Source organism: Fundulus heteroclitus, chromosome 13 (assembly GCF_011125445.2).
Source record: "Fundulus heteroclitus isolate FHET01 chromosome 13, MU-UCD_Fhet_4.1, whole genome shotgun sequence".
NCBI lineage: Eukaryota > Metazoa > Chordata > Actinopteri > Cyprinodontiformes > Fundulidae > Fundulus > Fundulus heteroclitus.
The window spans coordinates 14,044,444-14,071,954 of record NC_046373.1 but is presented as its reverse complement, the minus strand read 5'-3'; the positions used below and the strand labels follow the sequence as shown (position 1 = coordinate 14,071,954).

Here is a 27,511-nt window from a genome sequence, read left to right as displayed (position 1 = left end):
TACATAAAAAGAAACACATGAAAAGAAACACTTTGTGCTAAAAAATAATCATAATCAAATGAGTTATTATATATATATATATATATATATATATATATATATATATATATATATATATATATATATATATATATATATATATATATATATATATATATATATATATATATATATATATATAATTTCTGCAAAGAACTGTCCAGGCAGAAAGAATCTCTGTGAAAACCTCTAGAAAACACTGCATCTACACAGTTATAGAGGCAGGTATCAAAGCACCTTCGATGTGGCGCGAGCTGTTATGAACTTGTCTTAAACCACAGTTGGAGCTGCTGAGTGCAAAGAGAGTAATAAAATAAAGAGATGCTGACTTCTGGAGGATTAGAGCTGTTGACACTTATTGAATTAGACAGGAAATGTGGTCAAATATTCAGATGTGGAAACTTCTTTTCAAGCGTTGCACCTTTTTATAAATAGTTTCTTCTTCACTTCACAGCAGCAGAGGGGAAATGGGTATTTAGAGGTCCGGAGCATGTCGTCAGTAGATGCTGTTTTAGTCAGGTTATGTTTCAGTTTGTTTCAGAAAAGTGTGTTATGTCGGTAAAAGTTCAAATATCTCACATTTAACACATCAAGCACCCTATCTTGATGCACATAAATGTTTTTATTTACCAGGATTCTTCTAGTCATGTCCAGCTCCACATCCTTGTGTCTAGATTTTCTGTTACACATAAATGAGCCTGTTGTTGCCCGTTCTCAGCTTTTAACACTCTAAAAGTATTTCTGTTGATGTTTAAAAGCTAAAAAAGACCAGATTGTGACAGTTAGATGAACTGACTAACTTTTTATGTTTTTATTTTACACAGGTCTGAGGCTTCTTGGCATTGGGAGAAACCAGTACATTGACCTCATGAACCAGTGCAGGTCCTCCAAAGTAGGAATTGTTTTTTTCTTTATTTATTTTATTATTATTATTATTATTATTATTATTATTATTATTATTCAAGGTCATAAGCATTTGACTTCAGAAGATTTACAGAATTACACATCAAAATATAATAAATAAAATGTTTTAGGGGTATTTGGTGGCAAAAATAAGAAACTAATACTGCAGTTTTATGTTGGCAGAAACTTTGAACAAACTACGCAGATTATATGAACTAATAGAAGCGAATAGAGCATTTGTTTTAATAGTATAGGTGAGAAGTGATGGATAAAATGAACTAGACCTGCTGAAGAAATAAATCTGTTTACAGACTTGAAAACAAAGTCTAATGTGAAGCTTTATTAAACTAATAAGTCTTAAAACAAACAACCAATAACTGCGCTTGAGTTAGTGGTCTGACAACTTAATGACTTTCCTAATTTGCTGAAAAGCAATGAGATGTTTTGTACACCGTATTGTTTTCCATTTATTTTAATGATTTAGCCATTCAATTTAAAGGCTTTTCTCTTTGTAGCTTAACTTGCAACCATTATGGGGTCTTATTCTCATACATATTCTCATTTAATATGTCTGAGAATGGCCAGTCGTGCAGAGTATTGTCTCAGAGTGACTGGTACAGTATGTATTTTTCTATTTTATTCTAAAAACAAATGTCATCCCAAGGTGCTTTGCAAAAACAGACTCCAATTCATATCAAATACAGTCAAAACATATATTTAGATTCAATCAAGCCTAGTTTTAATTCAGTATAAATATATCATTGTGCCGATTCGATGCCACACAACAAGCGTTTTAGTTGTAGCCTGAGGAAGGTGTTGTACTGATCAGCGTACAAGAGTAGTTCTCACAGGCAAATATGTTTCTATAATAACGTCTACATTTGAGGGGAAGGCTTCTTCAGAGTGACGTCTACATTTTTGGCTCACCAGAAAATATTTCCAATAAGGTTCTCAGCTGTAAAGCAAGTCATATTATAATTGTAAATAAAAGACAAACTGCTGCAGTTTTTGTAGGGAAAACGTATAAATCGACATATTTAAATTGGTTTTAATTTCAATCAGTGACTGATCTTGTTTCTTTTAATTAAAATCAAGTTTAAAGGGTTTTGTCTACAAGGTGTAACAACCTGCTGTAACATTGAAGAACATCAACAGCATTTAATGTAATATGAACAATATTGCATCAGACACAAAGAGCCTTTCTCAGATTTTCACAGCATTGTAGTGTTGACATGAAAATAGCAGTTTTACAGCATCTGGCCAATATTTGACAAAAAGGTGACGTCATTTATTTGCTTTTATCTTTAAACAGAAAATTGTTGCTGCTGCCGCAAAAAATATGCAATTGCACATGTGAAATGATGTATTCGATATCAAATAACTATTATTATTATTATTATTATTACCAGACATTTTGATGTAAAGACTCACATTTGGCATAAAAGCTGATAAACTGTGCTTACTATGCATTATATTATTGTGTCCTTATAGTTAGAGACAATTGTAATGAATGCAAGCACTACTACTAATGATTAACTTATTGATCTTGCAAGAGAGAAAACTGTAAAAGCCTTTTTTTATATTAAAGTCTGTCAATTGCTTTCAGTCTTGACCGGGACCCCCTTTTAAAAGGGTAAAATAAGGGTTAAATAAAAATTTACAAGAAACAGAAATATAAGGGTTTGTGTGTTCAAATTGGCTAAACTGACTCTTATTAAGATGGTCAAGGGTCCAGTGGGCTCTATAGGTTTAACTTCTATTACCTCGCTTCATTCTCTGACATTTTTTTAACTGCGTTTCTATCTGTTTCTGTCTTCAGAAATTCTTTCGGCGGAAATCGGCGCGCGATCTGCTTCCATCCAAACCGGTGGACATTTCTGTGGAGCCGTGGTGGGTGGCTCAGACGGGCTACATCACCGAGGACGACATAAGGGTGAGGCACAACGCCTCGTTTTGTTTTTCCGTTGCCTGATTCTGTTTATTGTCTCCGTTTATGTGCAACTTGGCTACGTGAGCCTCAGGAGCAACACATGGAGGTTTAAAAACAGAGAAAAAGACCCAAAAAGTGTTTTGTGTATGTGTGTGTGTTTTTTTAAAGAAGCATTTAAGTGAATGGCTGCTTTATTTGGACATATCTGCTTATTTTTTCCCCGTTGTCTGGGTTTGCAGTGCTAAAACTGCTAATCTCTGAAGTTATAGATGAATCACCTTTAAACAGTCTGACGTTTTTTTGTTCAGAAAAGGAAATAAAGATGGTATTTAATAAAGTCCCTTATATAGGATTTTTCTTATTTACCAATCTGTAGAATCTGACCCAATCTGTATAATCTGATTGAATTTGACTTTGGAAAGTGCCTTGAGATGACATGTTTCATGCACTATATAAATAAAATTGAATTTATTTGAATAAAGTCTGAAAATGTTACAGCTCACAGTTTTTTTTATTTGCTGATGTTCATCCACTCTCTCAGAAATATCTGAAGAATTGTTCACTTCATGGCATTTTTTTATTTATTTTTTTTGCAAGCTTTCCTTCATACGGTTTGCACTAAATCTTATGCTTAATGTTTCCTCTTTTGGTTAAATGCAGATCTGCTCTTCAGCGGAGAAGAAAGCCATTGACAAGATGATCGATTCTGGCCCTCAGCTGGCGGGAACAATAGAGTTTAATGTGGTCCTAAGTGAGTAACTTTCCTGTTTTGATGAGTAGCAACTTTCTGTGGGGAACCGTTGTCTCCCCCTTGTGGCCCTTAGATGTTTTACAGGACTGTGGGTTGCCTGTGCTGCTGAGAAATATGCTCCGATTATAACCTGAATAGTATTAATATTATGCTTTAGGACAAATTTTTTTTTAATTTTATGTAAAAGAATAAATTAAAAGAGGACAATGTCTTTAAACAGCCTGGATAATGTGCAGATTCCAGTTTGAGTTGCCATTTTAGGTTTTATTTTCTCTAATAAGGAGCAGTTAGGGTTTGGGATTTTCTTTCTTAACTCCATTTTTAAAAGAACAGACTTATAACAATGCCCTCCCACCTTCTTCATCCATTCTTGCACCTGCTTTATACTTTATTCTTGAAGCTCTTGAAACAAACCCCAAGTCAGTGCTAGATCAGAGCTTCAAGCACTTTAAAGACCATGTCTAGGTGACAGATGACCTCGCTCGAATTATTTCTAGCGCAGCAAATTAGCAGGAAAACATGAAATCAAGATTTTCTCAGCTCCTGTCTTTTTTTCTCTCTCCCTTCATCCCATTGTCCCCACCACTCTTTGTTATGCTTAGCCTCTCTGCCACTAAAATATACATCCGGCGTGGACATCGAGGCAGAAAAAACTCCATCCAGCTCACACAATACACGACTAGCATCCTGAATTTGCATGCGTGGCATTATCCAACCAAATATTTCATCCTATTACTCATTTGCAATTGCGGTATTGCAGACGTGGACATTGCAATTACGACTGCAATTCAATTTGTGTTGCTGCTAAAATTATTTCTCGGACCCTTGCTCCCTCATCTGTTTATTTCATTAAGAGGATTGTCTCATCTTGTTAGGATGCGTATTACGCAAGACTAGCCCTGACAACGCTGTTGTGAGCTTGGGCAGGTAGTGTATAAGCTACATGTTTACGCTACGGTCCGGCGTAATTTGATTCCCCCACGAAGCAAGAGATGATGGAGAAAAACATAAAAAGGGAAAATATATGTACAAAAGATTTGGAATATTTTGGATGAGCATTTTTTTCCCCATTTAATCCATCCGTAAACTGAGATGTCAAAAACTGGAAAGCGGCATAATGTCAGCGACACATAAAGCACAACTATAGTTTTAGTGGTGCTGATGCTGAGGGTTTTAGATTTGAGACGGTCAAGCAGCAGAGCCACTGTTTGGCCATCTCCGCAGTAGGGCTGAACGATTTTGGAAAATAATCTAATTGCGATTTTTTTTCTTAATATTGCAATTTAATGCGATTTTTTTTTTTTCTTCCAGTTTAATTTATCATGTCTTTTTAAACATATACAAACAACAAATCATTTTGTTTCCTCACTGTGCAGATCAGGTGCTAAAGGACCCGCAGCATCTAAACTCAGAGCAGAAATTATTGCGTTCTGCCTACAATATATTTCAACCAAAATTGCAATTTTGACTTTTCTCTGCGTTAACCACAAGGAACAAAAATGGCCTCTAAATAAAGATGTTTGTAAACAAGGACTATTCAAAACAAGAACTTTTAATGTTTCTATTAATCAGAATATTATTCAAAAGAACAGCTTTTAATTGATTTGGACATCAATCCTTGTTGAAAATAAAGTGCAACCAACAAGCAAGTCTATGCATTAAACTGATTGACCTGTACTTAATGCTATGTATGATTATATAAACTCTAAAACAAGTAATAAAATTAGATTACCTCACTGCTGCAACTGTCTTCCCTTCCATGTGGAGGCAAACCCACTTTAAACATTTTACCAACACCTAATGGACGTGTCTAATCCCCTAATTGTTACAGAGCCAAAAATTGCAGACTCTGCGATTTGGAAATTGCGTTTTTTTAAATCGCGATTATATTGAAAATGCGATTAATTGTTCAGCCCTACTCCGCAGTATCTTAGATTCTTCCAACTCACCTTTGTTATTCTCAAAAGAAGCAAATACGTGGTTTAAGATTAGTTTTCCAGGGCATGCTCTAAGTGTCATCATTTGTTTTGCAGGTTTATATAACCGGGGCTTTATTTACCTGGACGTTCCCATATCGGATGATAGCTGCATCTCAGGTACACCACTGTTTTTCTGTTTTTCTTTTAAGCACCTAACGCGTGCTTGGAGAAGCCTCATGGATGATGAAGTGTGAGCTGCACTGAAAAGATGCATAATTGTACCTGTGTGTAAATGCACCAGTAAATTGCAAAGGCTGTGGAGTCGCTTTAGTGTGAAAACGGTTGTTTTCTCAATTGTCACCTTGTCTTTCAGTGCCACCTCTCGAAGGCTTTGTCATGAACCGTGTGCAGGGCGATTACTTTGAAACGCTCCTCTATAAGATCTTTGTGTCCATCGACGAGCAGACAAACGTGGCCGAGGTAGGCCTTAGACGTGTCTTTTCTGACTCTCTGGTGACTATTTGTCTCTTAATGAATTTACTGATCAGTATTTTTCTTTCTCTCCTCCTAACTTCCCCGGCTCTCAGCTGGCCAATGTGTTGGAGATCGACCAGGATTTAGTGAAGGTAGGTTTCCATCTAAGTACCGCAAAACTCCATGGTTGTGAAGTATTGCCTAATAGTTCTGATTTTAATATGGCTGTAAATCTGTGAAGTTTCAGTAAAATTGACCTCCTTTTCTGGAATAGAAAGGCTACATTAATGGATTAAACAAGCTGCTGGTTTTCCCACTCCTTACTTTTTGTTGCATGACTTGTTTACGCAATGCAACAACCTGACCATATACACTACCAGTCAAAACGTTGGACTCACCTTCTCATTTAGTTTGGCTTTATTTTCATTACTTCGTCTGGGAACTCTTACAGGACTATTTGAATTTCAGTTTCAGTTTTGTTTATGTATCGCCAGTTCATGACATGTATCATTTGGATAGTCTGCTTCATTCAGGCTGATGAGGTGAACTGAGGTGAAGTCTCATCAGTTCAACCAGGCGAAATATGGGTCTCAGTTCACTCACAAGTACGTTAAATTTTGATGCAGTTCGCATACAGCGGAAATGCAACCAGATTATACACCAAACCAAAGAGGGAAAGTGAAGCAAATAGGCGAAGTCCCCTGGTTTATTTCTGATCCTGGGAACACTGAGTAAACAGGTCTCTGATGATCTGAGGTGTCTGTTGTTACAAGAGGCTTTAAAATGCCACTCAGTGGCCTATAAACTACTACAAGATCTTAACTTTCATCATTTTAAAAACAGGACACCTGTGCAGTAATTTCATGACTGATGTAGTATGATACATTTTCCTGGTGTTGGTCAGGACTGTATTTCGGATGAGCTGCAGCTGTTTGGTTGTTTTCTAGAGACTGGGGAAATCTCCGTTACAATAATATAACCTTCTTAAAGTAAATGCATGAAGTAGTTTTCTTGTATTCTTTTTGACCAAGGATGCTCGCATCACCTGTGGTCTTTAGCCTCATTCAACCGTTCAGGTGGGCGATGATGTCTTGGGTTGCAGCTTGCAAATTTAGTTTCAACAGCAATTACTTATATTCTGTGCATTAAGTGGGGTTAAATTATTTCCTATACACTTATTATTATTATTATTATTATTATTATTATTATTATTATTATTATTATTGGTAAACGGAGTCTTGAGGAACTCCACTTGTAAGCTCTTTATTTTGCACAGTACCAACTAATCCCGCCCACTTTTGTCAGTCTATCAATCCGTATGTTTTGACCACACGTGCCAACTTCATCGCTGAGCTCTAGTAATCCTAACATAGACGTTTTAGATGCATCAGTGTCACTTACATTTGTCACTTCAAACTCAGTGTTTTGACATGGTCAAATACTACTTAACAGCTGTAAAGTTTTCTGAAAGTCTAAACAGAGCAGTTTAAAGAGGTAACTAGTTCACGTATGTATTGTAACCAGTTTTAGTACTTAAATGTATCTAAACCACGCAGCTACTTGCATGTAAATGGTTCATAATTAACCTTAATTCAGTTGAATATTGTCCAGAGACTTTTATTTTCCTGACCTTTTAAAGATTATGAATCCCACCCGTCTTGCTGTTCACGTTTCTCTATGCAGAATTCTGAGTTATTATATAGATGTATGTGTTCTTTAGACATATAAATGTCACACTATCTTTAACGTGGTGCAATTCATACAATCTGCATCCCAGACGAGATTCATGGTCATAACTGCTACCTTGACCTTAGATAGTGTTAAAGGGGAGGAAACGGGTGTTTTCTATTCATTAGCTTGTCATGCTTTGGTGGTTGTGTTCTGATGGCTTTCCTTGATCCTGCAAAGCATTAACAGCATAAATAAATGAAAGAATTGGAAGAATATATCTGGACTTCTGTGGATTTTGAAGTACCAGCTCCTTGGTCTTCATGGTGTGATGTTTCTGGCTTGGTACTGCAGCCTCTGGGGCCTTTCAGAAAAAAGTGTGTTTATACTGCTAGATGTGACACTCAGATTGTTCACCACAACTTTTTAGGGGCGAAAAAGGTGGATGTAACTTTTCTTTTCTTTTTTCTATTATTATTTTCTGTATGTCTTTCCATTTTCACTTCACCAATGTAGATGATTTTGCAGAGATCTATCATATAAGATTAAACATCTTTAAACTAAATGTTGGAAAGTAACAAAATAGGTCAAAAGCCAGGGGGGATGAATACTTTTACAAGGCACTACTGACCTTTGCAGTGATACCTCTTTCTTCCAAGCAGGTGAAAAACATCAAGGGGTGTCGGACGGTGTGTGGGACTGAGATGTCTGTAATAAACCCCTTTGATCTCAGTGGATTATGGGGTGTTATTTCGGTAAACTGGGCTTGCTTCCCACAGACGTGCTGATGGGATCCACTATCAGAACCTATCAGGGTGGTGTCGAGGGAGTTTGAAGGTTAAATGAGGAACTAAGGTTCTATGTGGAGTTATTTTTTTAAATATAATTTTTTTTACCAATCCCTTGAAGTTTGTTCATTTGCTGCCGTGCTAACGGAGGGACTGCTCCTGTAGTGGACTGTCATTGCTCTGTGTGGTTTGAAATGTTCTTGAGCAGGTCGCAGATGGCAAAGTACCCTACATGTGCATGTCAGGAAGTAGCCTTTCCTAGAAAATGGTTCTTTCATAGTTTGAAAAAAAGAATGTGGAAAAATATTTTTTAAATTAAATCAAACTCATTTGTACTGTTTTAGGATTACATAAATTATTTATATTTTGCAAAATTTATGAATGGAGCATTTCTTTTTTTCATTATTGTAATAACCCTTATTTCTGCACATGCTCAGAATATCCCCATTGACGGACAAATAAATTATTATTCTACATTTGTGGGAAAAACGGGAAAGCTTGCAAACATGAGAGCACCATTTTTACTTTGAAGTAAAGGAGGGTGGTGCACTTCACAAAATAGGAGCTTAAGAGGGTGTGTGTGTGCGTGTGCGAACAAGGTGGCCAACAAAGCTTAGTCGGTTAAATAAGTTCTGTCAGAGGAAATGGGACAAATCAGCCACCACCCCAGTTGTGAGGCACTGCAGTGGCATCACCATGTTGTCGATGTGGTTTGCTGCAGGAGGGCCTGGTGCACTTCACAAAAGGAATGGCGTCATAGGTAAAGATCATTGTGTGGAAATTTTGAAGCAACATCCAAAGGCGTGAGCCAGGAACTTAAAGCTTGGGTGCATATGGGTCCAAGCCAATTTAGTTATTAAGCTCAATTAAAAAAGAACAAACGGCTGACCCAAAGTGCTGTACAATAAGAGAATAACTAAAAATAATAAAGTAAAAAGGGTCATAAAACAAAACGGTGTTAGATAACACAACAATACACACACAAAAGAAACAATTCCTACTCTGCTGGGTCTACTAAACTTAGACTTAGACAACTTGATTTGTCATTTTGTATGCAGAGTGCGTACAGAACGAAATTTCGTTGCATACAGCTTGTAAATTGCAGTAAAAGTTAAATTACAGTATTAGGTGCAGCAGAGATTTAATAGTAAACAATTTAAATGTAGACAATGCAGGAGAAGTCACAGTGTACAGGTGAGTATTTTTTAGAAAAAAAAAACATTTGTATGTGCAGAATTGATTGTGCAAGGGCATTTGTACAAGAATACAGCTTATAATTTATAGTAGATTGACAAGGATCTCTAGCACAATACCAAAGTAGTTATAAATTGACCTTACATCAACAAAGTTTTCTCGTAGAACGGCCAGTACAGATCGTAGTCACATTAAAAGGTGCGCAAGACCGAGATGGCCTGCAAACCTGACTCTGTTACACCAGTTCTGTCTGGAGGAATGGGCCAAGGTTCCTGCAAACCACTGTGAGAAGCAAGTGGGAGGGTACACAAATCGTTTGACCCAAATCACACGGTTTTAAAGCCAAAACCAGCAACTACACTTTGAAACTGGCCTAGAAATGACTCAGGAATGGCAGGTACTTCATTCATTCATTCATTATCTATGCCCGCGTAGCCATGCGGGGGGCAGCTGGTACCTTTCTCTGGCAGTCACCGGGCGAGGGGCAGGGGACCCCCTGGACAGGTAGCCAGTCCATGTGTGGATACTTGATAAGACATCTGCTTGCAAAACATCACGGTGCAACAACTATCACTCAATTTAACTGTGACTGGCTGCGATGCTATGACTGATTGGTGTAGTAGATTTAAAATGAGGCACCTATGAGGCTGGGATGTAAAGATTTGTAACTTTAAGATCCCATTTATTTCATAGCATTGTTCATGAATTAGGTTGCTAGAATAGGTCGTGTCATTAGATCAATTCGCTCCTTCTAGTTGTTGGCTTGGATATTAATCTAAAGAAGTTACTTGATAAAATTATTTAATCCTAAAAGAGACGCATTTATGATCGTTTCCAACAGTTAGTCTTCCGCTCATCCTTCTTGGCCAATCGTCGGATCCTTTCTGCAGAGAGGAGCCAAATTTGCACCTGGAAAAACTCCAGACTTTACAAAAACAAGCTAATGTTACCGCTCAGCAGTATTAGCTGCCACGTGTTTTATCAGTCTATGCAGAAGCTTAATCAGCACTGTGTCACAGCCTTTCCTCGGTGCATCCACAGAACTGCCTGGAAAAAAAAAAAAAAAACTGTCCAAGAATGCAAAGTTTCACTCGGGGTGTGTGATCCTCTGTTTCATCAGAACGCAGTTTCCATGTACTGTCGCCTCGGCTTTGCGGTGAAGAAAGGTCAGGTGTTCAGCTCCGAGCAGCTTCACCCCAGCTGGAAGAACGCCCCGTCTGTGAACAGACTCAAGTATGTGCTTCCTCTACTTTCTGATCACTGCTCATTCCCTTACCCACCTGGTCTGTGAGCTGCATTGCTGGTTTTCTCTGTTTTTTAACCCAACCATAATTGCCAATTCCGTTCCGTTTGTGTTGTAGGAGCACCATGGACCCCCAAAAGATGCTGCTGTCTTGGGAACAGGGCAGTCCGGTCATGGAGGGCGGCTCCTCGGCCACAGATACAGACACCACAAGTCTGGAAGACCAAGGTCTCACACACCCCCCGCACCATCCCAAGCGTATTCTGCATTGTGCGCAAATAAATGCACTTGCTGACACGTGCACATGGGGCACTTTATTATTGCTACTTCCAAACTTTCAAGCTGCACTGCTAATTAAGGCCCAAGAAAGCCCAGCGGCGCCGCTATAAGAAATATTCACGGCACGCTAATAGGTGTTTGTCTAAAGTGGTCTCATTTTGGCCTGATTTTAATGTCGTGCACATTAAAGCTGGCAGAGTTGCCTGCAATTTGGGCATTATCAAAAGTGCTGTTAATCAACAACATTTGCATGCAAATAGGTTTAAATGAATCTATGCGGGTGGGAGGGATGTCCTAAACACATTGATTTTTAACAAAAATCATATGCAAATATGTGCAATTGGGTGGAGTAATTGACAGCTAATTGCCTTGTCGTAACGCGTTGGTGGCGTTGCAGTTCCCGCCGCCGCCGTATGAGTTATGTCTCTGTCTCAGCAGGGGACACGGGCAGCGTTAGCAGCCTGAGCATCCCAGCAGCTCCCACTAAGAGGATCGCCTTCCTCTTTGACTCCACGCTCACAGCCTTCCTCATGATGGGCAACCTGTCTCCGGTGCGTGCCGACCTGAAACACGCTGCGTTGTTTTTACCGGGAAAGAAAGCAAATTTTAACACAGAGCTACGTTTTTTTTGTAATTTTTTTTTTTTTGTGCCGTTGCCCATCAGAATTTGAAGAGCCACGCGGTGACCATGTTTGAGGTGGGGAAGCTGTCCGATGAGACTCTTGATAGCTTCCTGGCTGAGTTAGAGAAGGTGAGTTCAAATGTTTTTTTTTTCTTTTATTAAATCAAAGTGTTGTCATTTCTTTAAAAAAAAACAAACAATTGAACCAAAAAGAAAGATTATTTTAAAAATGCTCTTTTTAACTCAGGTGGAGAGCACAGCAGAGGGCGAGGCTCAGCGTTACTTTGACCATGCGCTCACCCTTAAAAACACCATCCTCTTCCTGCGCTACAACAAAGAACTCACTCAGGATCAAGGACCTGATATTCCAAATATAGGTATTTATGCTGCCATGTCATTTTTTTTCCTGTCTCTTATTTTATCCTAAAGATCACGACACCGTGGAAAAGTATTCCTACCCCTAAGCGTTTGTTCTTACAACCCCAAACGTCTGAACTTTGACTGGGCCGATCTCGCACACTAAGAGTTCAAACCGTATTTTTAGTGTTGTCGTTCTGTTGCAAGTCTCAAGTCTTTTGCAGTCCTCTAACTGTCTTTGTTCTAGCATTGTCCTGAAATCAGCTCCTGGCTGGAGAAAAGCATTGTCCAGAGACTTTTATTTTTACAGTGGGCAGCATGCATTCAAGATAAAGTGCAGTTATACATTACCACACATTATGTTTTACGTGTAGGCCAAAACATTACAATTTTGGTTGTATTTGACCAGAGCGCCCTCTTCCACATGTTTGCTGTGTCCTCTTCGTGGCTTGTGGCAAACTGCAACCAGGATTTCTGGTGGCTTTATTTCAACAAAGGCCTTCTTCTTGCCATTTTTTCCATGACATTCTGAACTGGCGAGGTGCACAAATGATAGTTTCTGTATTGACAGATTGTCCCACCTTAGCTGTGGATTCCTCCAGTTCCTTTAGAGTTACCATTAATGTTCAGATCAATACTTTTGCTGCCTGCTGTGCCAAGTCTGGTCATCGTATTTTTTCGTATCACTTTTAAAATGCTTTACTAAAATCGTTTTATCTACATTTTCCAACTATACACTAGTCTGTGTTAGTGTTTAATATTAAACCCCAGTAAAAATATTGCAGCTGGTGTATGTATTATCAAATAATTAGGAAAAGTTCAAGTTGTTTAAATGATTTTTATCATGTTAAGTATGGCACCTGCACAAATCTGTCCATTTAGCAAATACTGAACTCATAAAGTTTACATTTAAAAAGTATTTTTTTAAATGTGCTGCTGCTCTATATTAGAAACTTTCCCTGCCGTCCTTATCTGAGCGGCAAACTGTAAATGCAAGCTGACATTTTCTCCTAGTTTGCTGCGTGTTGCTACAGTGTTCTTGTAGATATTTTTCTGCCAGAATGTGACATAATTTGTCATAAAGTCCAGGCAACATTTTGCAACAACCATTAAAAAAAACTTTCAAACCTCCACAGGGGAGCAGCCAAACTGAAGCATTATATAAATAATATTTTTATTTTATTTTACAGTAACATAAGTATGCTTTTCTTTGCAGAATGAACATTTTAGATTGGAGTTTTAATATCCATTTTATTTGAATGATCGAGGAATTTCTGTTTAATATGTTTGTTTGCTGGGGATTTAAATGTAATTAGGTACAATTAACATAATGATTAAAAAAAAAAAGAGTTTTTGTACTTTGTAGCCTTTAAAACAAATCAAATTACGGTCCCACTGCGGAAGGCCTTTTCTGTTTATTGGTTGATCCTAATTTGTATTTTTGTTTTTTCTTAATAATTTAATTTAAATTACATTTTTTTTTTAGATAAGATGACTCTGCAGTCAGAATAATCTGGTTGTTTCTGGTTATTTTTGCTGCAGTGTTCTTTTCATTATGACTGCGGGGTGCTTTGTGTTCAATAAATAAATTTTTATTCAATCTATCTAATTTTAAGTTAAACTGATGCAGCAATAACATTATGTGTTGGGGCATAAACTTCCCCCAACAAGGGTTTTAGCCGCCATTACAACAGTTGTTGGTTAGCAGCTTCTGGTAAATGAGTTGTTTGTTCTCTGATGTTCTCCGCAGTCTTAAGATCGATAAGTAATTAAAAGTTTGGAGCTCATCTGGTAGCTGCGCAGAGGAAGTGGATCCTGTTTCTCTTCGGCTATTGGCAGACCGGGCCTCTGATTCCCCCAAAGCTGCTTTTTTAACGATTCTCCCTCCATAGTTGAATGTGCCCATCTAAACAACTGAATGCCGCGCTGCATTGTCTCTCTGTCGTCTCAAGGTGGAGCAGCGCCGACTTTGTCCTCCCACAGCAACAAAGCAAACCTGTGGGTTCTGCGAAGCTACCGTTGTGGCACCAGCTGTGTTTTGTTTGCTTTGGCTTCTCGCCTCGCTCCTGATTGTCTTACCTCGCCGTCGTCCTTAAGCAGGCAGGCCTGCCGACTGAAGCCAAGCTGCTGTTACACGTGTTTCACGTTAACTGTTCATTTAGAAAGTGAATGCAATTAGTCCAAGTGATTAAGGGGTGTTAATTTGGAGACGATGTGCTTTCTTCACCTACTCATGATGACATTTGGTGCTCTATAGGATTACAATGTACCCGTCTGTTTCCAGAAGTATGTTTGAAAATATTATAATTTTTTTATTAAAGTTGTTTGGTTATCAGGGAGATTTTAACCTGTTTATTTGCTATTAATAATGTCTCTAGCCATTTCTCCCAGTGGAATGTGCTGGTTTTAAAACAGGATTAAAAAGACAGAGCAGGGTGCTTGTCCTGTGAAGGCCACAACTTCCCCGGTTTAAATCCCATAGACTGCCGACCCTGAGCTTCCTTTTAGGGCTGGACAATATCATATGGCATAAAAATAAAGTCTCCCCTCCCATCTCACATTCCCACCCCACCTCTCCTTTTTGTGTCACAAAAAGAAATTATTTTAAAACTTGCTTTTATTTCAGTCATCTTGTCTGAGAGTTGCCCTGAATTCAAGGTACAACTAAACACAAGCTGTGAAACATGCTTGTAAAACAAGATGGCGGCCTTGTCATTGTAAACAATGAAAATATTACAAGATGTTTGCTGCTAGTGGTTTTACACAATGAGCTAAGAACAGGCTTCACTGCATTTATGTAACTTTAAACTAACTTTAAAAAAAAAAAAAGGTAAATGCATTAAAGTGCCTCATTTTATGGTAAAAAGTTTCCTCTTTACAATATTTTTGTCACAACAAGCATATATTCAGCAATGCATGCTATTCTGTTCATGGAAAGCATGAGTACATTAGCAGAATAAAATCCAGATTTTCCAAAAAATGAAATCTTAATAAATTCTAAAGTTCAAATTAATTGATTGAATCGGTTTACCGCCCAGTCCTACTCCCTGGTTGCTACATAGTGGTAACCCTCTTACATGCAGAGGACACATTTGATTGTAATTAGAAATCTAGATGATAATATTAGACTGATTTGGTTGAAAAGTGTTTCAGGACATCTGGTGAAAATCTCTGCTGCATTTTGCCACTTTGATGGAGATGCCTTTACTGCAGTTTTACCTCTAGTTATCAGCAATGTTTGCAGTAGTTGCAGCTTTGATTCCCCTGTAAACTTGTATTTCATAAATAAGTCATCAGTTTCTAGCCAAAGAGTTACTTTTTAGCGTCGTGATTTGTAAACAGATTTCAGTTTTTGAAATTCTTTTTGTTCTCTGCGGAGCTCATTGCTTTAACGATGAAGAGTCAGAATATTAATGCTTGAAAAATCGAATCTTTCATCTTTTTTTTTTTTTTTTTTTTTTTACTAATCTTAGAAACAAATTATGACTCCATTATAACTACATCAAACATCTGATGTCTTATTAAAAGGGCCAGCTGATGCTCCTGCCTTTTCTTTACTAGATTAAAGCAGAAACTTCACTTCTTTTTAGTGAAGGAATAGTGCTGCCTTAATGAAAAACAAAACTTACATTCAGTCACTGAATTTTGACGAACATAAACGATTAGGTTTAAAATGCATCCATCCACTCCAACCATTTGTACTTCCAGTCCCATTCACTAAAAAGGGAGTGCTGACTTTTCTTTGCCTCGTCTCCAGGTTTCCCTTTGGACATGCTGCGCTGCGAGAGCCTGCTGGGTCTGGACCAGGCCACCTGCAGCCGCGTCCTGAACAAAAACTACAAGCTGCTGGTCTCAATGGCGCCGCTCAGCAACGAGATCAGACCCATCAGCAGCTGCACACCTCAGGTACGAAGCCCGGAGGAGGAGGAGGAGGAGGAGGGAACAGAGGGGACATTGTGTTGTTTCTCTGTTCGCCAGGACGGCGGAGGAGCACTTTCTGTTTGCAAGTTAGGTGAAAGATAATGGGGCTGGCAGGGCTCTTGTTGTGTTGGCCATCTTGCGTGGCGTACACATTTGAGTTTGCAGAGCGATCTGGAAAGCGCGTGTGCGTACGCCTGGCGGATTCTGCGCCTGCAGTTGCCCCCGACAACGAGGCTGCACAAAGAGAGGAGGGAGGCGAGGCGAGGCTCACGAGTAATTCCTCCGCCTGGCTCTCCTCCAGCTTCCTAGCTGAGCCCAGCGAGACGGACGGAGACAAGTTAAACTCTTCTTGTACCGTTCACGCTGTTGCTTATTCTCTCGCCGCCACGACTCACTGAAGTGGAAGTTGATTAATTCTCGTTTCCTTTTTAATTTAATGCATGAGTTTACGTGGTTTCAATACTGACTAAACATGTCTGTTTTCATGCATTAGCCTCTTCCCTGCTCCTTACATGTTTGTGTACGTGTGTGTTTGTTCCTCCCTGCAGCACATTGGCCCAGCCATCCCCGAGGTGAGCTCCATCTGGTTCAAGCTGTACGTGTACCATGTGACGGGCCAAGGCCCGCCGTCGCTGCTGCTCTCCAAGGGCTCCAGGCTCAGAAAGCTGCCGGACATTTTCCAGGTGAGCCCGAGTTAATGATTGCTCAGATAAGGGAGTTGAAAATGGTGGGAAGAAGGTAAATAACGCAGATAAGAGAAGTTTCGTATTAAGTTAAACAACAGTAGCTCTTGGGAGCTATGGGCAGGTATAACTTTAAAGTTTTGACCTTGCTTTCAGTTACAGGAAAGTAGTTGGATCAGTCGCTTCCTCCTATATTCCTACCAACCTTCATCTCTTTATAAAATAAGAAGTTTAGTTTCTCATATTTGTTATGGAGAACTGATATTTTTTCCTCCTTTTTCAGGCTGTACATTTGATCTTGAGAATGTGTGAGAACAGAATAAAGGAGATAATGGTGCAATAGATTAGAAAACATGCAAGATGATGAGGCACTTGACAGGGAAGCAGAAGCGGCTCACTCCTGTGGAAAGAAATGGACCATTTACAACGGATGTTACCATCAGGAGATTTGTTTGTGCCTTGATTTTAGTCATTAGAGAGGATACATTTAAGGCATTTGCTGATACTGAGTCACAGTAAGACACTCCATTAAAGTTAATCAAATCTGTGTCGTGCATAGGAGGGGAAACTCACTGACTTTTATGCTCAGAAAAATAACACCTACAGTTTATCAATATTACACGGTATTCAAAGGAATGTGAACGTGCCTTTTTTTTAACTCATTCGTTCCAAATGCTGGAGTCTCTTGTCCTCCTAACTGGATTTTATGCAAGACTGCTTTGATATGCTGCCCCAACTGTGGGCTGCTTGTTTTCATATAATTTTACTCTAAAGATGCATTATATTTGACCTGACACATAAAGCGGCTGACTTTGTTTTCTTGCAGAGTGGTTACCTGAGCTGCTACGCTAATGCTAGCACGGGTTCTCATGTATTGCATCGACTATTTGGATTAGGGCTGGATAATATATATATATATAATAAAAAACATATCAATAAAATAGAAATCATATTTATTGATAATTATTTACAACTTCAAAACATATATTGTAAGTGCTGCCCTGGTCGATTTGTGCTGTTGCTTAGTGACTTTTTTTTTAGATATAGTACGTAATTCAAACTCAACCCTCTCTGTGAACTCTAAGGGGGCGGGGCTTGGTAACGGAGCGTTCCTGGGTCTGCGTTTGCGATTGGTTGGGAGGATGTAATGACTGTAATATTAATCTACATGGCTATTATGCATAAGCCATAATATGCATAGAAAATGCATATTATGCACTTTTTATTGACCCTGTATATCATTTATATACATCTATGGATCAATGTATATGGTTATTGAATTATCGTTCAACCCTAATTTGTATTTTATTGCTAAGCATGTATTACTGGGGTTACAGTTAATCGTGTGCAAACAAAACCTACAGAAAAAGTCTCCACTTCAGAAACACAGTGGTTTGCTTTTAATGTCATGAAATGTAAGGATAAGTCAGATGATGTGGTAAGGTAACTGTAAGGTGAAGATGGCAGCCGATTCAATCTGTTTTTCACTGTGAATTGCATAAAGGGTGTAAAACACTACTTTGAGAGAAGTCAGGTTCATTACATCAATAAAATAATGTTGATTGCATATAATAGATTTGCATATCTTACACGTGACCAACAGCGCATGATTGTTTTTTATTTGCTCATGGAAGACATGGGGACAAAGCTTGCTGACTTGCTAAATGGGTGCTGCTGACAGTTTACCAGCAAACATGCAGTAACTTCCAGACCTATGCTTTAAAAATGCTTCGGTCAGGGAATCTTCAGTATTCACCATGACACTACTCTAAAAGCTGTTATTTAAGCAAACAAGATCATAATTGGTGCATTTCATGTAAGATATATGACTTAGCTCATTGTAATGACGTGCATCTGATTTATAGTGAAAGCGTAAGAGGCTCACATGAATTAGCATGTCATGGTACAGTTACCCTCTCACTTTATATGTTAAGGGTTTTATTCTGACTTCACGTTTGCTGGATAAATAATGACGCTGTGAAGTCTGTGTGGTTATGTGCACTTAATGCTAGATTTAAATCATTTTAGACCCTGGTATTGTCCAGGTTATTTATTTGTTAAAACCCCCGGAGCGGGCAGAGGGTGTGCTTTCCTTATAACATGCATGCATTTCTTTGAATTTAGCGATTTAGTATTATAATAGAGAAGCTGCCACTCCAAATTGTCATTGAGCGTTGACACTGTTTTTTTATTGATGTTTCTCTCTTTAGGCCTACGACAGGCTGCTGATAACCTCCTGGGGCCACGACCCCGGCGTCGTCCCTACATCCAACGTTCTGACGATGCTGAACGACGCTCTCACGCACTCCGCGGTTCTAATCCAGGTGAACTCAGGGCCGTTTTACTGTGATTTTCACAGGCTCTGCCTGGACAGGGTCACGGTGATGAGAAAAGCTGGAGGCTCAAATCTCCTCTGATTCTAGAAAACTCACAGCTAGTTTCTTCAAATTTAAGCCAGATGACAATTTAGAAAGCAGCCAAAGACCTAAAGCGTGATGGATTTTTGATCAAGACCACTTTTATATGAAAGTCTGGCTCCTTGGTTAACAATATAAAAAGAGTTTTCAAGATTGTTGTAGTTAATTTTTTTCCATGGTCAGTGTGACCACAGAGTGAATACTGCTTATAACTTGATACAAAACATAAATTATTCTCTACCTGAACATTTACCGCATTTACTTTCTTTTCCGCAATCTGCTTTATTGCAAGGCTGTGTTTTAAGAAGCTGACAACTCTTTTATTAAGTTTTTCTTGTCTCGTGAGAATTCTCAATAATTTAAGTCGTATTTTCTAACCAAGTCGCCGCGAGTTTATTAAAACCCATGGACCTTCTGTCCACAGAATGATCGTATATATATGTGTGCTTATCCTTCAGGGTTATGGCATGCATGGTCATGGAGAAACCGTTCATATCCCGTTCCCTTTTGACGAGGAGGATCTGAAGGGAGGTGAGTGAGACTTTCTGCATGAAGCTGTGAAGGCGTTAAGACACGTATTTTAATAGAAACTGGCTTTTAAGATACACTTGTCACACAACATTTGGCAGAAGAAATGACAGTTTTTAAAAATGATAGTTATTTATATGATTTGAAACGATGATTTTGTTTATTGGTACTTCTTCAAAGTAGCCTCTGAAATCACAATGGGTCATATAATCCCACATTTACCCTTTTAAGGTTTTATAAGGGCATGATGGTAAACCATACATTTATATATGGTTAATAAGATGATGCGTTTGTTACCAATCTGTTGGTTTTTCTGGTTCATATCTGTTCTGTGCTTCAATAAGACATTCCTCCATGGGCGACCAGGCCAGTGGAGTTAAATGAGCATGTTCTGGTTCTAACCTGTGGTCTTTCTAGAGTCCCAAAGCTTCAATTTACAGGCAATAATTTAATTAATGTCCTTTTGCGGATGTTTTTTAAAGTTAACAAAGAGCACGCAGCAGCAGAAATTAAAAACACAGACTGGACAATAATCATGTGGTATTAGCGAGAAGAAAAGAAACGGCCTTAGCTTCTATTTTTTTCTGACAGAGAAGACAACTTGTCTCCCTGCAGATCTCTAAGACCTCTTTCACAACAGACTAAGACCGCACCACAACCGTAAAAATAAGCCAAGACGTGAACGGTGTGACCTGAGAGATATTTTTTACTGTGCACGTCCAGTTTGGCCACATGAAAGTATGAGTTACCAAATAATTTTACCTAAGGACAAATATTTCTTAATGAAATTGGGTTGTTTTATAATGCAAGTGAGCCATTTCTGGCTCCTGGGTCCTTGAAGGAACCCGGGAGCAACATTGGTAGTTTATCTACAAGGGGTATCTCACAAGCACCTGTAGGGCTTGGTCATGGTCACGCCCTTAGGTGGTTGGTAATGTCCCCTTAACTGTGTCCCATCGCTGTCAGCCTGCAGCATGAATAACCTGACCAGAAGCTGAAATGAACCATCCAAGTGTTTTGCTGGATTTTCTTTCTGCAACCCATAGAACAGGGCGACCACCTGTTGAGAAACAGGCACACCTCCAAATTGCACATAAGGTTACTAGAAGACCGATAAAAGTTGGGAGTTTCTCATAGTTTCTCATAAATTGCTAAAATCATTTATCATATCATGTCTTCCACCACGCACAGTGCTTACAACGCGAAGCTCTGCTGCGATCTGCTGCGATCACTTCAGGTAGCTTACCATCATAGGGGTTGACCGCGGCCCTTTATCCCTGCTTGTCCTGCAGAGTTCTCCTACTCCAACATGTGTGTGCACAAAGCGCTTCAGAAGCTGAAGGAGCACGTGGATCTGGAGCACCAGTGCGGCTACATCACCATGCTGAACGCCAACAACAGGCACCGTCGCAGGACCAGCGACAGCGTCGAGTGCAGAGGTACGGGCAGCAAGCACACACACACACACACACACACACACACACACACACACACACACACACACACACACACACACACACACACACAGCCCGGCTGACTTATTGCTAAATTAGCTGCAATGTCCTCGCTTGTTACAACCAATGGCACTAATGGTGCAAATTAAATAAATATTGCTCAGAGTCCAGCTTAATTACGCCGTTTGTCTGCTTAATTGTGTGGTTTTTTTTTTCCCGCGGTAACCTTTGCTAATGGATTCGAAAGTGGCATTCATAGCCTTTTCTACTTTGGGATTGAATCCTACTCCTGATTACAAATCATTTGCAAACCTCCGATGTTAGCTCACAAATATACAGTAAATGATTTAAAACCTAAATGAATAAGCTGTAATTTTTTTTGTCACCTGCGTTCAAGGAGAAACCCATCTAGGCGGAGGCCTGGACACCAACGGCAGCACCGAGTCGTTTGAGCTTGTGACCGAAGAGAACGGCGAGGGCAAAGGAAAGACGGACGGTGCGCGCACTTAATTTCTCTTTTTCGCAATATTTCTCAAGTATTTGTCCAGGAGTTTTTTGTGAGTTCGAGGACACGTGAACTTGGGTTTGACGAGCGGCGCTGTCTGAATACAAAAAGCAGGGCTTCTCTTTCCAGCGTCTCATGTTGTTTCTTCCATGCCAATCTCTTTCTCCCAGCTCTTTCATCTGAAGACGAGTGGGTCCCTCTTGAACTGTGCTTTGGCATGCCCCTCTTCAGCTCGGAGCTCAACCGCAGAGTGTGTCGAAAGATTGCCTCACACAAGCTCTGCAGCAATGAGAGGTGAAACCTAAAGCCTCTGTTGCTTTTCTATAAAAATGTTGACGAGAGTTGTGATGCCAGACTTTTGGTTTTGTCGTCGATCTTTCAGCCTTCAGGAGCTGCTTCACTCGAGCCGAAAGCTATCACTCAAAGTGCTGAGCTTTGTTCATTCGTTCCAGGTAAGAGCTCTTAGTCGCTGTTTCTGTAGTTTGAGCTGAAATAAAAAAACGCTTCATCCAGCAGAAATGCGGTCGGGTGTTTAGTGGCAGACTTCCCCCCCGTTTATTCCCTTGAACTCCCGTTCATTCTGAATAAATTCTGATTAATTCCAATGAAAAGTTTCCAACAGTTGAAAATTCCTTAAATAATACAACTCTATTAAAAACTGAAAAGAAAAAAAGACAGAAAATCTCTATTTGAAACGTCAGAATTACAATTTTAAGTACCAACAGAAGTTTAAACCTTTGAAATCGCATGTAATGTGTATGCACAAATGCATACACATTACATGTTTAGTTATCTGTAGCTGCAAGGGACAATATAACAAAATCAGATTTAAATTAATATTAAATATATGGTAAATTCATCACATCGCTGTCATACGCTCCTACTCAGATTTATTAGTTTTACCTTCCTCTTCCTTTTAGCCTCATGAACCTGATTTTATGAAGCCATACTTCACTTTACCTAAATGCTTGTGGTGTTGATTACCTTTTTAATTAATATACAGTTTTTGAGGCAGGGGGTTCTTAAAATTTCAAATACTAAATGCATTTAATTAGAGCGTCACAATATGTGCAGATGCAGTCCTCAAATTATGAAAATTGCCGAGAGATCGTCTTGGATGCAATATTTGGTACATTATATTTTCAGTGGTACTGACGATATATTTGCCCTCCAAGACCCTCCTGGTGTATTTTTAGTGGCTGTGATACTAAAGCTAATGGAGAGTGGATTTATGGTAAAGTCGAAAAACAGTCAGGAAGATGTTGCTTGACATCAATAAGATTTTCAGCAGCAGTGTTGCAAATTAATATTCTGCAGCTGTGTGTTTGATTCCTTAAGTGTAATTGGTTGACGATTTTTCCATTAAAATCCTAATTTTATATTCTTGCCATGTTGCCCGCTGATATTAAAGACTTTAGTTTAATAAAAGTGCTGATTTAAAAAAGTTTTTTTCAGAAAACTGTGTAAAATAATGAATTCGGGACGTGTTAAATGAAAATCCCTTAAACCTTGAGTCAGCCTCCTTCAGGCACGTTTTTCTGTTTCTTAGGCCCCGTTCCCACTGCAGGTGAATGTGGCCCAAATCACATTTTTTGCAGGTTAGATGTTTTAGAACCAGATGCGACGTTCAGATCCGGCCTTAATCGGATCTTTTCAAGTCGCATTTGAATCGCTTGATCCTGAATCAGATTCGGTCTGATCTCCTTGAATGTGACTCCAGTGGGAACCACCAAGGTGGATTTAATGCAGGTAGCATTAGCAAGACAGACGGTAGCTGCCTGCCCCAGCACTGCTCAGTGGAGGGACAGCGAGATTCTGGACACTTCGTAATCTGCCCCCGTGGCAAAGCCATAAAGACGATTGCGACGAGTGTCCTGCCTTTGGAGTCCAGATGAGAGGCGCCGATATTATTAGAAGTTGCCCTCGACTGCCTAAAGCTATGAATGAATTCGGTCTCCGTGAAGTTGTTTAAATCCCTGCCCCAGCAGTAGTGGCTCCACAGCAAAACTGTTCAGCCAAAACTTGGTAAAATGCCAGAGTTTCACTTGCTTTTTAAAGTAGTAAATTATATTTGATAATTTCTTTTACTTCCGTTGGACACTTTATCCCATAAAACCTATTTCCACCATGTTAGCTGGACCAAAACGGACCGCCTGAAGTCATAAATATTGTTCTTTTGCGAGTGCGGGTCAGTTTGGAGTTCCCACTGGAGTCAGATATAGGCAGCATTTTAACAGTAATGGGAATGCAAAACAAATCAGATTTCAGAAATAAATGGGAAATGAGCATTAAGAACTGCAGTGGGAACGTAGCCTTACTGGCCCTCTTATCTATGAACTCTTCCCTGTGTTGACAGGACGGCGGCCAGCCGCCCGAGCCGGACAGCGGCGTGTCGAACCCTCTCAGCCAGCCTCCGGCTGAGTCCGGCGTCCCGCTGCCGTCCCTCAACCTCCTCTTCAAGGACGGGCAGCTGAAGGAGTGGAGCGGCCGGGCCCCTCCCCCGCTGGACATCTCGTCTCTGCAGAAGGACCAACCCTCATAAACCAGGCACGGTTTGTCCACGAGGACATTACTTCTCAGTGAAAAAAATGGACCACCCCGTGTTCTCGTCTTTTCTTTGCAACCTCACGTCTCACCGGGGACGCCCGTGTATAGCGGGTCCCGCCCTGCGTCTTCGCACCCGCTCACTAGGAAATGCCCTCGGCATTCTTGCGCATCAGTATCCACTAAAGGAAAATGAAACCCCGTCAGCTCTTTATCGTTTATCTCCTGTAGGAGGACGCATCCGTCATCAACACTAGTACCCGCCTCCTTTTGTTGTGGTTTCCCCCACGTGATTCCTTGTGTCCCTTAGAAGGCAGTGCTATCCGTTGGAGTGGTGCTATAATCCCAACATATAACTGTGATGCGGGTGAACGGCCTGAAACCTGGAAAAACCGGTTGCTTTGTTTACCCCTGACTCCCTCGCTCCCATCCTCCAGTTAGTGCCAGTTCTGTTTCTTAAAGGTAGAGTGAAAAGTGACCCCCCCCCCGTGAAAGCCAGACTTCTTCAGCAGCCATTTTTACAATATGCATAACCGTAGGACCAACGTTTGGTTGAATCCAAGCCCCTCCTTGTTTTGTCTCACCCGCAGTGATCCAATGCATGATACTGTCGCACAACTAAAAAAAAGAAGAAAAGAAAAACAAAAAAAGAAGAAGAAATTCCTTCCCTGTTTATTTGTAATCAGTACTGGGGAAAACGTGTTAATTGCACTGTGCAGGATTTGTTCAAACCTGTGGATAAATAAATGTCATGTTCTATTTCTTCTTTTTAAACGTAGGATCGGTTGTAGTGCACATTAACGTTTTTAGAGCTCTTGTTTACGATAAGGAAGTGTTTACTCATGAAGACATAAACGTGTTAAGAACTGACTGGGCATTTGAGGAACTTCTATTTTTATTTGTTCTGTTTTTTTGGTTTGTTTTTTATAATCGAGAGCACCAAAGACATTCTTCTCTTTTTCTTCTGATTTTTTTCTTTTTATCATTTGCTGCCTTTGTTATAATCAGCCAATCAATATAGAGCTCACACCTGGGATCAAGATTGCTTATTTGCTTTACTTTACAATGTCTCTTTTAGTAAGTTTTAGCAAGTTTTACAGGATTTCTGTGTTTGTTTGTTTTTTTTCTTCTGAATTCTTGCACCTAACACGATTATGACCGCAGGATAACAAACATCCTACCACCCCTGTGGGAGCTGCCATCGCTGCGTATCACTCCGATGGGAGCAGCGATGGCTCCAGATGCATCTCAATAAACTAGAATGTCATCTAAAAGCTCATTTACTTTAGTAATTCAGTTTAAAAAAAGAGAAACTCAGCATTCATTGCACACAGACCATATTTCAACCAATTATTTTTAATTTGATTTCTGATGAGGAAGAAAACATAGCTTTTCTCAGGAAATTAGAGTATTACATAAAACTAATAAGAAAAAAAAAAGTTGTTTGATGCAGAAAAGTTCCAGTCTACACAGTGATGGAGCTCATTCGGGCTCTCCACGATGACGGTAAACGACCAAGGGCCACCGCTAAAGAGGCTGGCTGTTCAGAGCGCGGTATCCAAGCACATTAATTGCAATCTGAGCAGCAGGAATAAGTTCAGTAAAAAGAAATGTGCCCGGATGACGACAGCCTTGAGAGGACCATTACCCTTTGTTGAAAACTAGGTAGAGATGACAATTTCATTTACCAGCAGGACTTGGCGCCTTTCCTCTCTGCCCATGCTACCAATACCTGGTTTAATGATGATGGCATCACTCTGCTCTATTGGCCAGCAAACTAGCCTGAACTGAAAACCCTAGGCCTATTGTCAAGATGAAAATGATGCAACAAAACCAAATAATGCAAATGAGCCGACTATGCCAGTGCGACCAAAGCATTCCTTCCTATCCATAAATTACGCCAGCAAGGCGGCCTGGCATGGAGGCGATCAGCCCGGGCTGCTTTAACGGCGGCCTTTAACCTCTCTGCTACGTTTGTTCTGGTGTCTGAAAAATGACGCGAGTCAGATTAAGATATTATAGTTAAACTGACTTAAAACTGGATAAAAAAAAGACAGTGGGCTAACACCCTTTTTTTCTATCGTTCTTTTTTCTTCCACTAAACTTTCCTTAATAGGAGCGTTAGCCTAATGTAAATAGGTCACGCGTTTATGTGTTCTAATTTTCTGAGAAACTTAATTTTTGGTTTTCATTCACTTTAAGATGAACAAAATGGCCGAACTAAATGCTTGACATACAGTATGTCACTCTTTTTAACTGAATTGCTCAATTAAATTTGATATTCACATTTTGTTTAGATCTACCTGTAAATCTGCTGAATTTTATTTTAATTGTATTTCTTTTTTTTAGCCCACTGCACCTTCCTTCCCCTCTCTCTCTCTCTCTCTCTCTCTCTCTCTCTCTCTCTGGATGGTGTGTGGTTCTCTGCTCTCTCTGCCAGCCTGTCGCACTCTCTGAGGGATTCTGTTTACATCGTCTCTAGATGGCAAAGGAAAAAAAAATGGGGCTTGTAATCTAGAGAGAAGGCGACTTCTTTTTTTTTTTTTTTTTTTTTTTTTTTCCTGCATAAGTGAGACCCTGGGGGTCGAAAATGGAAATGCTAATGCCTTGCCCCGCCGTGAGTTGGCTCAGTTGCGCGTCTGAATTTCCTCGTTCTGAATTCTTTGTGCATTCCTTTTCCCTTCCTGTGTTTGAAAACGTGGAAAACTCGTTACGCCGAGTTTCTTTTTTTTACGGAATCTCCCCTCTGCAATTTTTTGACCCACTTGTGGAAGTTAGAAATAGGAAAAAAAAAAAAAAACGGACTGGAAATGGTCCTGCTGAAGCATGATAACTGTGTAGAAACTGTTGTGTGTATGTTGTGTATGCGTGTGTACTGTACACATCACCTCAAATCTTTACCAGTAACAACCCCCCCCCCCCCCCCCCCCTTCCCCACCACCCACTTATCTACAGGCCATGGCTGCTTGTTACAGATGTTCATTTTCAATCCGTTATACATCAACCATAGGTGTTTAAAATGATAGTTTTATATGTCGGCTGAAACTTTAGGAAAATAAACTTTGTTGTAGCCTGTTTATTGGGAGTGTGAATATCATTGACTTAAAAAGTAAACACCCTTTTGAATAAGTGGGTTTTAAAAAAAAATAAATAAAAAGAGAGAGAAAATGACATTCCTTCACTACGCTCTGCCTACATCCTCTTCTCCAGATACATATGATCACAAATATGTAAAAAGTATATGAGAATATAAATAAATCTATAATAAGAGTGAGTTTTTCCTCCTTAAAAA

General features: G+C 39.6%; 1 protein-coding gene across 2 annotated transcripts in view; it reads left to right on the top strand.

The window, feature by feature from the left end:
- Positions 1 to 27,511, top strand: part of fam91a1 (family with sequence similarity 91 member A1) — a 39,504-nt gene extending 11,993 nt beyond the window's left edge. Inside the window, exons 5-24 of one of the 2 annotated variants that reach the window (XM_036145146.1) lie at positions 864 to 931; positions 2,762 to 2,875; positions 3,533 to 3,623; positions 5,657 to 5,719; positions 5,916 to 6,022; positions 6,130 to 6,168; positions 10,787 to 10,899; positions 11,028 to 11,137; positions 11,624 to 11,739; positions 11,853 to 11,939; positions 12,058 to 12,187; positions 15,925 to 16,073; positions 16,637 to 16,771; positions 18,982 to 19,095; positions 19,647 to 19,719; positions 21,009 to 21,155; positions 21,568 to 21,666; positions 21,846 to 21,969; positions 22,058 to 22,127; positions 24,032 to 27,511. In XM_036145146.1, the coding sequence (XP_036001039.1) occupies positions 864 to 931; positions 2,762 to 2,875; positions 3,533 to 3,623; positions 5,657 to 5,719; positions 5,916 to 6,022; positions 6,130 to 6,168; positions 10,787 to 10,899; positions 11,028 to 11,137; positions 11,624 to 11,739; positions 11,853 to 11,939; positions 12,058 to 12,187; positions 15,925 to 16,073; positions 16,637 to 16,771; positions 18,982 to 19,095; positions 19,647 to 19,719; positions 21,009 to 21,155; positions 21,568 to 21,666; positions 21,846 to 21,969; positions 22,058 to 22,127; positions 24,032 to 24,217 (2,135 nt within the window). In that variant the 3' untranslated portion in view covers positions 24,218 to 27,511. The remainder of the gene's footprint in view (positions 1 to 863; positions 932 to 2,761; positions 2,876 to 3,532; positions 3,624 to 5,656; positions 5,720 to 5,915; positions 6,023 to 6,129; positions 6,169 to 10,786; positions 10,900 to 11,027; positions 11,138 to 11,623; positions 11,740 to 11,852; positions 11,940 to 12,057; positions 12,188 to 15,924; positions 16,074 to 16,636; positions 16,772 to 18,981; positions 19,096 to 19,646; positions 19,720 to 21,008; positions 21,156 to 21,567; positions 21,667 to 21,845; positions 21,970 to 22,057; positions 22,128 to 24,031) is intronic. The other variant, XM_036145147.1, reaches the window with a different exon arrangement.